The 18,206-nt window shown below is 40.2% G+C and overlaps 2 protein-coding genes across 2 annotated transcripts; both read right to left on the bottom strand.

Annotated features, from left to right (window-relative positions):
• Positions 1-5,736: 5,736 nt before the first annotated feature.
• LOC143177161 (uncharacterized) lies at positions 5,737-6,552 on the bottom strand. The gene has a single exon (XM_076374972.1). The coding sequence runs from the start codon at positions 6,550-6,552 to the stop codon at positions 5,737-5,739; it is 816 nt and encodes a 271-aa protein (XP_076231087.1).
• Positions 6,553-13,529: 6,977 nt separating this feature from the next.
• Positions 13,530-17,527, bottom strand: LOC143177320 (uncharacterized). The gene is made up of 3 exons (XM_076375192.1): positions 17,077-17,527; positions 15,323-15,574; positions 13,530-13,789 (listed from the first exon to the last, which is right to left on the bottom strand). Exons 1-3 carry the CDS (start codon positions 17,525-17,527, stop codon positions 13,530-13,532), a joined length of 963 nt encoding a protein of 320 aa, XP_076231307.1.
• Positions 17,528-18,206: the final 679 nt, after the last annotated feature.

Here is an 18,206-nt window from a genome sequence, read left to right as displayed (position 1 = left end):
TGAATCGATCTATGAAAAAGGAATGAGAGAAGCTGTCCCATCTCTGATTGGAACGCACTACCATGCAGTGACTGAAGTCTTGTTATACTGTAACTCGTTGATCAGTTATTCAGCTGAATTATAATAGGTAGTAACTTAGATATTAGTTAGTCTTAATGATGAAACGAGTATATTTTAAAATAAGAAAGATGAAGAATTTAAAGTAGGAGACATTAAGAATTCATTAAATAATTTTGATAAGTATCAGCAAAAACATTCCTTTACAATAGTAATGTCTATGAAATATATTTCTGAACATTGCAATCTCTTGTCTTTTAATTGACATTGTTGCTAAAATTTAGCGAATAATTATTAACAATCGTTAAAAGTTTTTACAAATCGAAAATCGGAAGTATTAATGTTTCAAAAGTCATTCTATGATAGACGACATTGCCGTGGCATTATTGTTTGGATTGAGTAGGTATACATAAATACCTCCATGACCGATGAACCCGTCAGTGTCTTTCGAGAGTGCAAACAGGTCGGGTCGTTCTGTCGATCCCCGAGTCTACTCTGGCCCCCCACCTGACCCACCTAACCCCTGACCATTTCTTTCAGTGATCAACCCCCTACTCCTTCCTCCTCTTCCGACTACATCAAATCATGACAGTGCAATTACCGAGGCATTTCATCATTAACTATTTGATCGTAAGTGCCTAATTTTGTATTTTTTGCAAGATTTTCTACATATGGTTAAAAATATTTAGACAAATTTTTTCCACTATTCACTTACCTCTGACGAGGAAATCACGTTTGTTTTTTTTAATAGAAACAAGTGACCGATCGAGGAATCGACACAGATGGATTAGTCCATCCCCTGATGTATTAGGAAGAAACGTGATTTCAGATGTAAGAAGGTGTGTCAGTGGATTTCTCCGTCTGACATCCCCCAGATTGCAGACGGGTTTTCTCTCTTTGGTCAGCAGTTCTGGACTTCCTACTGCGCTTGCGTAGCATTTCGTTAGAAGTCTGACGTGACAGGCTCTCCACTTTTTCTACTTACTGGTCATCAAAGTGAAAGAATTCACACGATGGATTGTCAATTTTGTGGCTGCGATGGGAGGTAAGTACAAGTTTTCTTAAATTTTCCCTAGTGATAACTCGACAGTTTCCTAGCTTAGGGCTTAGTCTACTGCTTAGTTTAAGTTTTAGGTAGCTTAAGTCTTAAGCTGAGAACATGGATGGAAGTTTGATTCCATCTATGGGTTTCCACTCACAGCAATCTCCGCGTAGTGAGACTTGCTCAGTTAGAACCCAGCAAATACAAATTACGAAGGGATACAAGTCAGTAATTACACAGACTATGAGAATTTTACAAATTCTTCATCCATTACAGTCTTCTACTGAAATATTTCAAATTTCAATTTCTTATTCTTTCTTAACACAAGTTTTACTTAGTTTATTGTTAATATCATTATATTTATTAGTCTGCAACTACTATTATTACTTTTACTATTATCTTCCCTACTCCTCCATGACTACAAGTACCACTATTAGTATTTGCAATCTTTCTGCTACTGTTACCTCTACTACTAGCACTGTAATTACTGCTGCAACAAATTATACATATCATTTCTCACTTCCGCTAAAATTATCCAATAAATCTTCCTTTTCTGATAAACATTCCACATTCGAACTCTCCCTCTCAAAATCGCAATCGATCAAGCCCCTCGTGAAAGTGTCTTAGCATCATGACGTTCACCAGACACATTGAATTAGTAAGCGAGCCGGGAGCTATGCAGCCCTGACTTATTAATTCCCCAGATATCGCGGGAATGTCGTGACTGGATAATTCGCAGAAGGGACGCACGGAGACGTGCGAGCGTTCCATGATACCCGGTAACCGGTTTTGTTTTAATGAAATCGAGTCGCGAACGAAGCTGCTAATAGAGTTTACACCGGCACGCAAGTAGAAGGTAACGAGGACTTAGTATGCGAGTCGGGGACAATGGGAAGCGTTTAAATTAAAGGGAACGTGTAAATTCCGGTTGCGACGAGAGGAAAGGCGCGTTGAGAATACGAAAATATAGCATACGCGTCTCTGCACTGAACCCTTCTTCCTCCATTAGCGATGGAACATCGACATTGACTTTGAGTATAAATGGATGTTAAAATAAAAGAGATATAAGTGCTTTCTGCAAACACCTGCAAGCATAATATGACCTTGATAAAAGTACTAGTTTTAGTGTTAATGACTCTAGCATATACCTGCAACTTCGGAAAAGTTATGTGGCAAGGGATGGGATAATCGAAATTATTTAATTATAAGAAAAAAGTATTTAAATATGAAAGTGTCTTAATGAAAAGATTCAAAGATAAACATATTTTACTTTACTCATAGATTTCAAAAAATAAAACTTACAATATTCAGCAACAGATGATTTATAAATTGTCGAACGCTATTCTTTTTTATGTCTCTCTCTAACTCAGAAACTCGATCATCTATCTGCGAAATATAAACCCAAACTCACCGCCGAGCGACGCCTTCGCGAAGCTCACCTTCGTTCACCTGTTAAATTTTACAGTCGTGTTTAACTTTCAATGTACACGCTTCTTTTGCTCTGTATAAAAATTTCAATGGCAGAGGAACAAAAAATTCACCGATTTCTCGGACGATAATGAAATACTTAATCTAAGAGGGAGAATCTGAGGGGTTGGGGGGTAGCAACGTTACGACTTGCCCAAGGAAAGAGAATAAAAGTTATCGGAGGAAAGTAATGGGCGTAATAACAAAATAATCCCGAATTACCTGAGGTACCCTTGATACAACGCCCACGAGCAAGTGAAATAATAAACGAGCGCGTAGTTGGAGTCCGTCCCATTGGAAATTGCACGATAAGACTGCGCAAGAAAGCCTTTGATTATATAAGCTCCTCGGATTAAGTTCTCAGACTGAGCTTGCATTGTTTGCGAGATCGCGTTCGTGTTATGCATTTACGTATCTGCGCGTCCCGTGAAGCGTAATTAGAAAGGAAATTATTCCCGTCCCACGTCTCCTGGGTCGATAATCGACTATCGAGAAGCTGGCCAATAGCCGAATCGCGAATCTTTCGCTCAGCCGCGGCGAAAAAATGAAATATCGCGTCGGCGTGAATTCAATTACGCGTCCTAGGCAACGAACTTAGAGCGTAACAACAATAACTGGAAACATTTAATTTCCGCTTAAAGGGATTAATTTTTCACTCAAAACTCCGTACAAATTTGATGAAATTCTCTCTCTGGCACTCTGCTTAACCAGCGACAACTCCAAATTAAATTTCGCTACAACGTTGAAATGTTTTACAATGAAAAACTCTTTATCGCGCGACGTTGCACAAGCCTCTCCGATGTTCTCGCATAAATAGTCAAATTGCGCGGATCGCGGGGCGACAGAGAATCTGGTTCGATTAAAGCGAACGGTGACGGGCATGGGTGAAATTCAGCGATGACTATTTTTTTTTCTCTATCGCCAGTTCAATTTTGTCGAACACGATGTTGTTTTTCTCGTTCGTTTTCGTTCCTTCTTTGCTCGTGGAGCACCATGGGCGTCGTGCAAACGTGAGCACGTGTTCTCGACGCGTTGCACCAGCTGGCCGATGTAAATAAAGCTCCTGTAGGTGTGGGGTTGTAGAGGGACACGGACTGGCGGATGGGTAAATAGAAAGAAATGCTCGACAGGAACGGGCGTGCAAACAGTGACGCTATTAATATGAACGCGGATCGAGGGAAATTGATAAACCGAGAGAGCACGTTGTCGGGCACGACAAAGAATTCTGCGACGGCTTAAACGGTATACAGAACTCGTTAGTAATTTATTCATAGTTCAATCAGATATTGAATTATTTAGATACGAATTATTGAGATTTGCACTGAAGAGATTGGTTTGCGAATCTGCGTTGATGAAATTATTATACCGTGTTTAGCGAGTGTTTGAATGTTTAAAAAACTTTTTTCTTGACAGCATTAATATGGCACATGTTATTACATGTACGTTTCCAGTATCTGTTTATTATTTGAAACATAAAAGTAGCTTCTTTAGAACTTTACAATCCACATATTCATTCCTAGGTTGTCGAGGCAATTGTGTGGTATTCAAACCGTAAATACTTCATATTCATTTTTTCTTTTCGTATTTCTCTTATCAGCTGAATATTTATATTTTATCACTGCTGTATAATGTAACGTTTGATTACGTATTTAAATTTGAATGTGCATAGTCTTGCCTCGGGAATATAATGTGGCATTAAATTTCAAATGTGCAGCTGTGGAATGTTCGCGCATTTAATTTACAAAGTATTGAAATTGTGTAACTAAAATTTGTTGACGAGTAAAATCGTTTTCTAAGATGCATTGGATAAACGAACATTATTTTTATGTTTCGATTCGTGCCATGAATCATGTAAATGAATTAGAGAGAGGAATTCTTAGTTGAACAATATCGATTAATAATTACAAACAGCCCGTTTGTGACATTCCACGGAGCATGTGTTATTTATTTGGAAATTTAACCGCGTTAACTGGCAATACGCGAGTTTCCGTCGAGTCGCGCATTAATATCCGAAAATCAATTGAACCGGTAAACGCGACCGATTAAACTCTATCACTGGTCGTATTACTGACTTTCTCAGCGCGTGATTAAAATCATTTATGTGCATACGTCTATACCTAACCATTCCTACATCGAATGTAATGCAACAGAAACGCTCTATTTTCCACTTGTTTGGCGAGTTATTTTTTGATGACCGGCATGAAATAGAAGATGCTGCATATTTATGAACAAAAATGTCAACATTTCCAAAACTCGCTTGGTTTGTTGGTTCATACTAAACTGAAAATATTTTCGAGCCCAAATTTCAGCTTGAAAGCAGTATTCCACACATATGTGGAAGAGGAATTTTTTCCCCTGATTTCATATTCAAATTTGACTATCCAGAAAAATGGGAATATTGAAGAATAGAAACAGTAACAATTTCTGTCGCGATCATTGCGACACCATGAGATAAATACAACGCGCAAAGAAACCTGTTTTCATAACTGCAAGAAAGGGGAAAAGAGAGAAACACAGAATGTTGCATCGCTTTCTTCCCACCTAACTATGCCCGCTCTTGTATTTACATAATGTATTTATGCAATACCGAGCATAATATATTGCGCTAGTATACATTATTTTACCGTCACTAAAGAGAAAAACTTTAGAAAAAGTTCAAAGCGGCAGCTGTGAAGTATTTGAGGTGTTAAACAGGAAGGTGTGTAAATAATGACCCATTATAAATAAAATTCCTTGATATATTTTAAAAATCTTCCTTAACGCGAGTAACTTCAACTCTACAACATGTTTCGTCGCGGTACCACAAATTTATTAGTTCAAAATTGATTCAAAAAGTTTTAAGAGGCGGCGCGTAAAGAGTTTTACCAGCAAAAATATCGTATATTTTAGTCATCAACTGTTTTATTCAAAATTTAACAATATACATTTATAAAAGTATCAACTTATTACTTATTCTAACAACCTATTACAATCATATCTGCTCATTACAATTACAACCAACGAGTACCAGTTTCCAGGTATTGTTTCGCAGCATCAGAGTATAATAAACTTATACTCAAAGAGTACACAATTAACAATACTTGCAACAGCTATAAACTCAAATACTTTGTACTGTAAAAAGCAGCACCATACAAAGAATCCATTTTTCGTTAATCACTCCCAGCGCCCCCTCAACCCTTGTGACCTTTACTATATCCAAACTTCTTCCCAGAATGCTGGTCGCCCTTCTTCCCATAAGTATCATGGTGACTAAAATGCTCGTCGTGACCATGCTTCCCATGATGCCCCTTATGCTCTGCATCAATGTGTCCCTTATCGTGGTGTCCCTTCTTCCCCTGATGGTCCTCATGATAACCAGCGTGGTGGTGGCCACCTTTCTTATGCTGACCCTCTTTATTCTCATGGTGTCCATGGAAGTCCCCATGCTTCTTATGATGGCCTCCTTTATGATAGTCATCATAGAACTTGTGCTCCTTATGGTACTCATCCTTATGGAACTTATTATGGTACCCCTTGGTCTTGTGCCCCTTCTTGTGTCCTTTCTTCTCCCCGAACTTGCCACCTTTGTGCCCCTTCTCTCCCTCATGGTGCTCTCCATACTTTTCCTGCTCGTCGTGGTGCCCCTTCTTGTGGCCACCGTGCTCCTCATGGTGACCAGACTGGTGCTGCTTGTCGTGCTCGCCCTTGTCGCTCTTGTCGTGATGGTGATGGCTCTTGTAGCCCTTCTTCCCCTCGTCGCCGTGCTCCTCGTCGTGGTCCGAGTGGTGGCTCTGCCCTCCGCCTGACTCGTGGTGGTGACCGTGGTGACCCGTGGCCGCTGGCACGAGGTCCGTGTCGCGATCAGCGGGCGCAGAAGTCGCGGAGATCGAGGGAGCCTCGGCCTCGACTAGCTGCGCGTCCCGACGCGGTCGATAGGCGTTCAGGTCCCGCGCCGAGCATTGCAGCAGCAACAGGCACAAGAGAACGGAGGAGGCGACTCGCAGCATCTCGATTCGCTCTCGACGCGATCATCCGACTGGTGATCGACGCCGCCACGCCGTGACACTTAAATATCCGCGATCCAATCGGTCCGTCACGGGGCTTCCGATCGGTTTCGCTGATCGCACTTTCATCCGATCGACCGCAAGTCTTCAGAAGCCAGACAGAATCTTTTACACTTTCTTGCGCTCGTAATGAAATGATTAGATGCTTTTTTTGCGCGGAGGATTCTGGGAAAGGTGTCGGTCGTTTGTCCATGGATCGGTGATGCAATGGAGAGTGTTTTGTATAATGGAGAGGATTCAGAGGGTGGATTATTTAGCTACTTTTTGTGTGTTCACGTTTTCGTGGGTTCTGCTATTTTGATACTCGCTCCATATCTAATCCTTTAATCTATTTTTCAACATTCAATCAGAATTAAATTTCTGACGCTTAAATATTGGATTAAAGTATTTGCATATTCAAATATTTATAGTATTCAATGTAGGTGTATAAACGACGTAGTCTTCATGAATACTGAACCATTCTATTCAGAATAATGTACGAGTACGTTTGTTTGTTTTCGTTAGTCGTGGCTGTACACATTCTCTTCTCATGATAGAATTCTCGTATGTATATACATTCTTTATTAATCATATGCATTGCGTGAAATGAATTATTGCATTGAGCAAAGACTTTGCAGATTATCGTACCTTTTCTTTAATATCATTTTAGAAAATTATTCTACACAGAATCTCTCAATTCTTGTACCCTTCCCAATATCTATATGTTCACTTACTCCTGAGTGACATCTGTCTTTCAATTTCAATACATTTTTCTTCCTCATTTTCTTGCACACTCGCAAACTTTCCCTAACTGGAAATCAGTCGATCGTAAAACACATCGATCAGCTACAATGTCTCCAGATCGGCTGTCAACGAACATTTCGCTGTCAACTAGCATTTTTGCTAGTCCTCTATGTTTTAGGCGTCTCAGCCAACCAGTGCATGTCCGTGTCGCAGGGCTAAAAAATTGTACAGCGACGCAGTAGCGCGACTTTCTAAATGCTGCCCGTCGTGTTGCATAATTTCAGTGACAATTCATGGGAATGTCGGGAGCTTTGTTCGCGAGAACGAGTCCGATTAACAGCTTTATCGCGTTCCACCGATAAATAGGAGGTCAAAGCATGGAAGCATAGAAACATGGTAGTGATGGGATCAAGTGTTTTGTAAATTTCGAATTGTTAATAAGTACTTTGAAAACCAAAAGCGATATTTTTAATAAACATTCGAATCTGGGTAAAACACGTGTGAATTAGGTTAAAGCCCTTATACTTACTTTAAGAAATGAAAGTGAAAGTCAGAGAACTACTTTCAAATATAATGGAACATTAACCAAATAGATTCGAATCGTTTATGAGTACCTACTATTTTCTTACGAGAAGTCCTCTGGAAAGCATTGTCTTGAATACTTTTCAGAGGACTTCTCATGGTACACGAATAGTACGTTAGGTTGAGAATTATTGGCTGTGTGGTATTGTGTTATTTAATGTGAATCACTAAAAAGGGATGCGTGACAGTGACAATGCTGACACCTGTTATATTTATCCGAGTCTTGATCGAGTCCCACGTGGTAAATTTGTTATATTGGATTTGACTTGGTTTCATGGGTCCACGTCGAAGTTGGTCCCATTGCTATGCATGAACCTCGATCGATGGTGGAGGCTAAGTGGCTTACCAGGTGTTCGTACAATGAATTTAATTAACGAGGTAACGACTGATTTGGCTCGATCGCGATGCTCATCGTCGATCGTTTCGTTGTCGCGTCCTTCATGCCAGCGCCGAATCATCGATAAACAGCCTAATGTAGCCATTAATCCTATTACTCGCGACATAAATTCGCTCTCCGCGCCAGCCTCGCGCTCGTAAACATCGCGCCTCGTTTATACGTGTCATAAGCCAAAAACAATTTATGGAATTTTACAGACGTCGGCAACGCATATATCACCGCTCGATGACCGACGCTCGTTGCCTGGATCGTTTCGCTAACTGCTCGCCCATTCGTTTCCGTTCCCGCTGACGGTTTTATCGCACAGTCTTGCAAAATCCTGGCCGACTGTCTTTAAGATATTAGCTGCAGCCTGGTCTGCGTGAACACTTTGAATGGGAGAAATTTTATTGAGAATCCTTTGAATTATGATCTGAGAAGGTGGTACGTCATCTGGAGTAACGTCTGGGACCAAATGACCCTTACTTGATGAAATCCGTGAAGTCGATACTTGAGAAGGCTCAAAAAGTTCGTTCTGATTTAGAAATATACAGGTGTTAATTCTGTGGTTGTAACGCGGAATTTTTTCGTCTCAAAATAAGGATCCATAAAGACACAAGTCCACAGGTATTCAACCTGGAAACTTTAAAAACCAATATCTGGAAATCGAAAACATGTGACTTAGGTCGTTTTGCCTTAGAGCCACAGATATGTTAGACAAGAGTTAGAGATACAGCAAGGTATAAGTTTCTCAAATAATATATAAAAAATTGAGTTAGTATAATTACCATGACCTGGGCATGCTAATGAAGGTATGATCCAAACGAGCCGCCCCCTTTCTAATCAAAGGGTATTCGAAAACGACGACATCGCGAACCTTATTTCACTCAGCGTTCCCGACGGCAGGTCAATGGAAAAAGTAAGTCCGTTGCCAGGTATAACAAGAAAGATACGATCCAATCTCTTAATTGACGACGGGGCAATTAATCAATCTCACGTCGGCTAACGAATTGCTACCGGTCCTTTCTGAACGCTGGTCGTTAAGATTCCCGCCGAGTGTTGGAGAATAACCGATGCGATAGGGATCGTCCCTCCGCTCGGTCTCCGATACAAAATCGAGTCTTCTTTCGAGCTACTTACTCAGTCGGGCGCATCCTCGTCCTCCAGCAATCTCCATTGCAAATCAGGAAAGCCGAATTCGCAGTTTGAAACGGTGATCGATAGATTCGGCCTCTTTACGACCTTATTTGGCAGGCTCCTCGGCTAGAGATTGGCTCCTACGGCGTTGGCGCTGCATAATCAAGATAAAGATTGGTTACTGCCCAGCTTCCATCGGAGGTTCTCTCCTTTAGACAGGGAGGGAACCGGATACCGGAGGCTCTGCCAAGTTCGATTTGGACTCGGCATCGTCGTAACGGAGATTAGATTAGGTGGCGTTCCCTTTGGACCTTCCAGATGGAGAGATTGCTTTGTAAGCAGATCCAAGGACGACGGTTGGATCGCAACCGTGAACGGTATCCACCCCCTTCGTTTGGGGAAGAAGAGGCGGTCGACTATTAAATTAAGCCTTCAACTGCCGCTGGCTACTCGAAAACATTTCTGCTAAGTGCTACTGCAGGCATTCCGAGGCCTCACGGTTCTTCCTTTTTTATCGTCCAATGAAACGCAATCTCGGCTGCCACCCTTTAATTCGTTTGGCTCTTTGGCTTGCAGGAAATTAAGTTAGAGGTGTTCTGAGGGATATAAGTACCTAGCTGTCTAGTAATATTTGCTGAGTCTCGTCTTAGGTCTTTGAATTTTTAGAAATCTTTCCAACCCTTGCAGTTTTTTATTTCTGATAGAAAATATGAGGCATTGCCCGAAATTCCTTTTGTGACATTTCAAAGAAGTGGGGTTAGTCTGTTGCTCTCAATGCCTCGTACATGAGTTTGGTATAAAATTTGTCCTTTAATGTGAAAAAGTTTTCAACCAGTGTAAAGTGAAAACGTCCTCAATGAACAAACGGTTCGTTCGCGAGTTCAGCTCGATTTCAAACGGCACGCAATCCACGTTCGAGTGCCCTTAATCGAAATTACCTCGCGCATCTCGGAACAGTCAACTCGGACCATCGAATGTCAATGTTAGTTGGCACTCTCGATCGAGAAGCTTGTCCTTTCAATAGAGCCTCGGATACATGGAGTGGATTTAAATTAGGAAACAATTTCATTAGAGGTCCAGATGGCAATGCAGCGCCTATTGTTCTTCGGCGTACCATTGATTTGCTTCAATTCACTGAACTAACAGCAAGCGATTCATTTTCGATCTATATATGTATCCATGAAACGCGTTTCATTTATTAGACGAAATTTCTATCAATAGAGGTTTTCGTTTGTGAAGCGATAACTGTTTTAAAAGTTAATTAATAATGGAGAATAAATATAGGTAGCGAAGAACTCTAATAATGTGCACCCCAGAAGAAGCATTTTAAATTAATATACGAAATAGCATAAGTAGCGCTAGATATATTTATCTCATAACAAAACTTCGTCTGTGATACACTAAACGAGTGAATCACTCACAATTATCGAGGCTTGTTCAATCATTGAAACATCGAGCCATAATAGTATTTCCTTCTTGTTTCCTCTTTCCACTATCATTATTTTAGTCAAAGTGCAACAAATCAAATTCTCCTAACTATCGATGTGGCACAGTATCCTCGTATGCTACCTTTTACTACAATTACCTATTTACGACTGAATGAAGTTGCAGTGTCGTGCGTCGAAAGCAAAATCGATCGATTCGAGTTTACTAGAAAAGTTTCGCGAGCGTTGTTTCGCGAATTAGCTGTGATTCGAGACGATGACAGAGGAATCATCCTTTGTCACGCGCGCGACGTTTAACAATAATTATCTCGCGCAATTAACGAGCCGATTCTCCGGGTCGTGGCGTCGCGGCGTCACGAAAGTTTCCTCGTTATAAATAATTACAAAATCCGTCGGGCACGGATGCTTGTGTTCGCGCGTCAAGCGTCGCTCGGCCGATGGTCGCGTGATCGAGCGTACTTTTTAACGAACACCACCAAGTTTTTCGCTCGTCGACTTAGCCCATGCTAATGACGTCTCCTGACAGTGTATACCCCCGTGTCTGCGCGAAACTAAAACGATTTTCGTTGCACTGTGTGCTATGCCTGTTTTCCTCTCTTGGACAGAAATAACTGGCGTGCAGTGCGATGTACAGGTTTGTACATAGGCAGTTTAACCTGTTATCTCGTCATGCGGAAGAGCCTCTGCGTTGGGCGAAACGAATCTATTTATTGTGATAATTTAATAGCAACTGGAAAGAAGAGTAATGTAGTAGGATGTTATAGATTCAGTTAATTACTTTGCAATTAATTATCTATGATTGTATGTACAAGCGCAAGAACACCTGGGTAATGAGTCAGTTAATAGGCAAATATATTTTGATATGTAATATTTACTGTTTAAATCATTTAAATAGTAATACATTTTAATACTGTTTATGTTGCTATGGGGTATCATAATTTGCGTATTAACATTCTTTTTTACTTCGTTATGAGCTACTAAAAGTCGAGTTAAATTTCATGAAGATGGAAACATTAGACCTCAGCCCATCTTAAGTGCCTCCGAGTTACTAAGTACCAAGTATGAATAAATTTTGTAGGAAATGCTTTCAAATGCAAAGGACTAATAGAATTACTTGTCACCTCTTAGGTAACAATACAAGTCTCCCTTCGTATCCAAATTTTCTGTAGCACGTTGAAAGTGTTCTACAATTATAGTTACTACTTTTTCTTATTGTTCGATAGATTTTGCAGTGGTCAGGCAAACTGACCACTAATCCGATGGTATCAAATTACTATAGTTAATAATTTATCGCTTCCCAATCTAAGTCAGACTAAACATATTAAATCCAGCATAAATCGAATCCACCAAAATTGTACATATTTAAAACGTAAACTCGCGCTTTCTCTCGCACTAATTCACAGAAATCGGCATAATTTCTCAGAGTAAACGTGCATCGCGCGTCTCCCAATACCATTATGGTCAAGAATGAATTCACTGTCAACATAATCAGCACTTGATAGACATCGTTAATGAAACAAGAGCCGTTTGGGTCTATAGTCTCGAATGACTAATTGCAATTTAGATCTGCTCGTCAATGTGATACGCGAGTAATATCATTAAATTCAGTAACAAATATCGCGTTGCCTTTGGACAATGTCGAAATTACACGGCGTATTCGTCATGCAATAAACGCGAATCTATTTCTGAAATAATTGGCGTTCGGTTTATTATCAACGAAGTAACGATCGGAAACATTACTAGATATTATTAAACGCAACACGTTCATGGAAATTTCGAGTCTTAACGAGTTGCGTTACGCTGATGCGTAATCGCATTAAACCGTGTCTATCGATTTTTGATAAAATCACGGGGACACATCGTTTGTGTATATTTATCGTATTACATTTCATAACAATATTGAGTTACAGCATAATTTTCATAGGCATGCGTTCATGATGGTAATAATGGGTCGATAGTAATTGCGTTAAACGATGGAATAATTGTCGTTGCCATTATTATATTGAAAGTCGCTTTGCGTATTCGTTCGAAAGGATTCGTGTCCCGACCTGGACTCGATGGTACTGGTGAATCAGTCATTTTCAGTGGATTTATATTTAATTGGTAGCACGAGTTCGCTTCATTAATCATTTAACTCTTGATAATAACCTTTCTTATGACTTGTGGTTTTTATTTAGGTAGGGAATTCAATTAGGTATTTCTGTCTTTTACATTCAGTTAAAATATTAGTGGACCAATTTTCCAGGAAATAAAGTGTATTTGGTACTATAACAGAGAAGGATTGATTTTTGAAATTCTTTTTTATTCTTTACACAAACTCCATATAAAGTCATTTCACTCAAAATTAAAGATCAATTAAAATGCAAAATTGCCTTCACTTATATCATCAGACACAAAATAGAATTTCTATAATTTTGTCTTGAAAAAGAACTGTATCCCGTATTCATCAAATCACCCCTCAGAATATTCTATCCCTCACATACGTTACTATTCAGCTTCTACTTATCTTCGAAGATTATTCACATAGGTACATTTTCTCTCCCCCAATTATCAACAAGTTCACAAAATTACCATACACAAAAAGTGTATGCTCAGTTTCGTCCAGAAACTTCGATCAGAAGGACCAAAGAGTTAAGTCTAATCCATTGAATGGAAAATTAATAATAATGGCCTCCTTTGCTTCCCTGCTGGTCGCCATAGTTCCTCGAGTAGGAGCTGTGGCTTTCGTAGGATCCATCGTCTCCGTCACCGTCCGTATAGCTCTCGCTGTGATCGTAACTCGAGGATTCTGGTCCATGATCCGTGTAGTGGTCACCATCATGGGCATAGCCATCGTGATCGCCTGCCTCGACGTGTTCATTGCCATGGTCGTGAAGATCCCCCTCATCGGCCGCGTAATGAGCATCGACGATGGTGCCTGGACAAATTTATAATGCAGCCTTGCGCTCGAAACAATGGCTGTCGCAGCGATAACGCTAACTCTCGGCCACAGGTTTTTCCGACATCGACGACGGGATTTACGCGGATGTAAAACAGCTCGAAGTGGCCGCGTAATTTCGCACGGTGTCCTGCTGCGAAATAATTAGCAGAATGGCCAGGTGGCTCGTTGAAATCAATACCGAACAAGAAAGTCAACTCGTTAAGTTAATATCATTACCCTGAGTCTGGAGTTTTATCGATCGATGGGGGGCAGAATACGGGGAAGTTAGTGGAGGCAAACTTTCGATCACGGTTTGTTGAACCTTAGTATGGGAGCAATGGTAGGGGATAGAAAGTATAGGAGCCTTTGTAAATTTAGAATTAGGGATGTTCCTTGATTTCAATAGTGGAATGAGGATCTGTGATAACAAGTTGAAAGATGGCGATTCTGCTTATTGTTAGAAAAGTAAGTAGAAAATATATAGAGTGAAGTTTTGGGCAAAAATCGGCTAACTTTGATGAACGATAACTCAGCGAAAAATCATCGTAGAATAATGATCTTTTCCTTTAAATTACAGCTTGAGGTCTCGACTGTAAGATTCTGTGTCTTAATTTTTAATTGAATGCATCTTTACTACTGTACCGCCTTAAATATGAAGACATGTTTATCGTATTGAAAATTCTAAAGTTTGACGAAATGCACGGACTTTCTAGAATTTTTTTCGGAAGTATCGTTTACAGGAGCATAAAGTTCGATCCTTCCCCTTTAATTTAAAAAAAGAATCAAGTCGTTGCGATTTTTTTTCGCAAAGTTACAGTACTTCAAAGTAACCCCCCCCTGCATTTTTGCTATGTGTGGGCACTACCCCATGTGGTATCCAAATGCAAGGATTACTTTGAAGAGCTGTAACTTTGCGAAAAAAAATCGCAGCGACTTGATTCTTTTTTTAAATTAAAGGGGAAGGATCGAATTTTATGCTCCTGTAAACGATACTTCCGAAAAAAATTCTATAAAGTCCGTGCATTTCACTAAAGTTGGTCATTTCCAGTACGTCAAATTACAAAGTCTGACAAAATGCAGGGACTCGCTAAAATTGTTTTCAAGGATGCAGTTTGCAGTGTCATATAGTTTGAACCTTCCTTCGTCCTCTGGCTTTGCACATAAACGTAAAACAGTCCGCTGTCCAAGGGTTAATAAAACATTATTATTATTTATTATTAAAAACGACCCCATGGCATGCATCGTTATCCCCCTCCCCTAAAACACGAAACCCAGTTTTCACGGGCGTCGAGTGTTAGGAGATCCCTCGAAATGACACTTTCTTTCCTGGGAAGGAAAATTGCCAGCACTTGTCGCGTATTCTATTCAGCCGCACCACGGACACCGTCGAGCCCCATCCAATTAAAAATTCATGTCCCCGAGTTCGCGAATTAGCAAGGACCGTCGCTTCTCGGCTCGGTCCTTTCCGCACCCCCTCCCTCCTCGATGGTTGCACAATTACGCGCGTTACGTTTCGCCATTTGGTCGTACCTGCGCCATCGTGATCGCCGCCCTTCCTCGAATGGGAGGCAGCGTCGTGCTCGTGGCCACTTTCCTCGTCGGCACGCGCTTTCCCGTAGGCAACGTGCTTCTCGAATGCGTACTTGTCGCCGTCCCGCTTGTGGAAGGTGTCGAGAGTCTTATAACCGTGATTGCCCTTGCTGTAGGTCGCCTTCAAGTAACCCTTCTCGCCCTCGGCGTCGCTGCCGTACGTCTTGTAGTATCCACCCTCGTCCGATTTGCCTAAAACCATGATGTTGTTCCTCCTCGTTATCGTCAGCAACGCGACCACCATTGTGAAGTCTCGAGAGCACGCGTCAAGGCTCGTTTCAAACGAAATTTCTGCTCCCTTTTTCTCGGGATTTCGTTTCTGCCAGAGTTTTCGCGCAATCAGGAGACTATGCCGAGGTATCTCCTTCGTTTATTTTTTACGTGCAGTACTGCTTGTAAGTATTCGAACGGTGTCACATGTGGAGAAAAATATATGTAGATTTTTTGGTAATAACTGATGTAGATTCTTTACATTTGTTTCTTATTTCTAGTATACCTTAAAATTATGTGTACAATAATTACAGTAATTGTATCTTTAGCAGTAATTAATGGTTAGTCTAAGCAATGAATATTGATTACTGCTAGAAAATCTGGAATTTTCCAAGCTTGCGAAATTGTTCGAGTACTTATGAGCGGTACTGTAAGTGCATTCTTTCAGTGAGAGGTTTTGTAGACTTTATTTTATATTAGTATTGTGAGACACTGAAAATGTGGTATTTGTTTTGTTCAATATTTGAGTTTCCTTTTGGTACGGTTATAATATTTCAAGAATTCGTAATATTTGATTTGGTTTAATACTAATGGTGGTGAGAAAAGGTGTCTGGCCCCCTATATTAATTAGCAGAATTTATGAAGTATTTTCCATAGTTAAATTTGTTCAGAGTGTATTCAGAATTCCCGTTGGAAACGTTACCCACGTTTGTTGCAGCGTTATGAGTATAAATGGGGACGAGTTGTATTATTTGCCGCATCATATCATCTTGTGTTTCAAATTTTATGCGATAATTACTATGCTACCTACCGCTGTATACTTTATTGCTTTTCAGTTATAAATAAACGGGGGAGTCAATCAATTAACACGAATTTATTAATTACTCAATCGGCATTCGTTATAATTTGTGTAACATGCGTGCGTTTCGATACACATATAAATTTTAAATTCTGTACAAGGACTCTATGCTACAGCTTGTGGTCTTTTTGTTTGAAAATGTATAAGAATATTTATCCTCACACACGAATTAATCTCTTCATCGAACCATTTGGAATTGACGTTCACTGTTGCTTTTTCGAATTTGCCATCCACATAAATTTAACTCTTGAAAATGTAACAAGAAATGTAAATCATAACTAGAAAAAGGATATCTAACATTTACTATTTTCAGAAGACTATTATCAGATCATACTCTTATTCTTTATATACCGAATAACATTGATTCTGAATGATAAATAATTGAAACTAGAATTGACACCCGTGTAATCAATCTTCAACCACAATAATTAATTGGAAACAGTTTTCTTTAAAATTCCACCCACTCTACAAATTCGCTTCGATAAAGAATCTTGATGAAAAAATTCAATATCCTCCGCGATTTTCCCTTTAATAGAAGAAAAATTTGAATGGATCTCGGCGGCATGACACACATTCCACTCTTACCAGTCACCAAATCGTCGAACAATAAGAGGGAAGAACGTACCGGATGCATTTTTCATACGCTTCTTAGGAACTCGATCCTCCTTAGGCGCGTTTCCTTCGCCCAACAGATCCTCGACTTCCGTGGGGAACGTTAATGGCGCTGGTTCGCGAACATCTCGACGGAGCGATTCGACGCTCTCGACGTCCTCCTTCGAAGACGGCAGATGGTCGCGACTGACAGGCTCGGCTGAAGAGCAATGAACGAGAAAAGCCAGCAGGAGCGGTCCTCGCCACATACTCGCCGATGCTACCGATTCACCGATATAGACGTCGATCGTTTGTTGGTAAACTTGAGCAGAGGCTGCTTTATCCTCCTCCTCCCACTCGCCTCTTGACGCGAATTTTCTTCCGGGCAGAAGGGATGCCGAGGCAGATGCCGGCGATCGAGGGAATTTCGCAACGAGCCATCGGGCTTTTGAATCGTCCACTTTGCTTGTTTCACCGATCGACATCGTTGTACATCAATCGATGGAAAGTGGATTCAGAAGGGCTTCAAAAGACAAACTTTGTTAGTGCTTGCAGAGGTCGAGAAGCGTATTAGTAACAGAGAATTAGAGTGAAATTTATGTACTTAAGTTTATAGAAAAATAATTTTTAAACAAAGTTGGTAGTGATTTAGAGATTTCTATGTAGGTGGAAAACAGGAGATTTGTGAAATGATTAAAAGATTGATGAAGAATGCAATGTACTTTATAGAGGTATGTAGGTAATGACTCAAGGCAGCCAATTCAGGTAGCGGGTACAAATTCCTCTGTAATTAACTCTTATCATACCGAGGTGAAATCACATAAAGATTGAGTACACTGTTTCAAGAATTAGAAACAAGAAAGGGGAACAGATACATAAAAAGAGAGTCACTAGAGCTCAAAATAATAAAGTTGAAAATTTGAATACGTGAATTTTTGAATTTTTGAATTTTTGAATTTTTGAATTTTCGAATTTTTGAATTTTTGAATTTTAGAATTTTTGAATATTCGAATATTTGAAAATATGAAAGCTTGAAAATTTGGAATCTCTGAGCGACCCCCTTTTACGCTAAAGGTCAATCCTCACAAAATCAACGATTTTTCAAACTCCAGACCACATCTCGTCACGAGAAACGTCTATATTCCTCTCCCATCGATGAAACTT

This window comes from Calliopsis andreniformis, chromosome 3, assembly GCF_051401765.1.
Source record: "Calliopsis andreniformis isolate RMS-2024a chromosome 3, iyCalAndr_principal, whole genome shotgun sequence".
Classification (NCBI taxonomy): Eukaryota; Metazoa; Arthropoda; class Insecta; order Hymenoptera; family Andrenidae; genus Calliopsis; species Calliopsis andreniformis.
The sequence above is the reverse complement of the archived record's forward strand: the minus strand, read 5'-3'. Positions and strand labels throughout refer to the sequence as shown.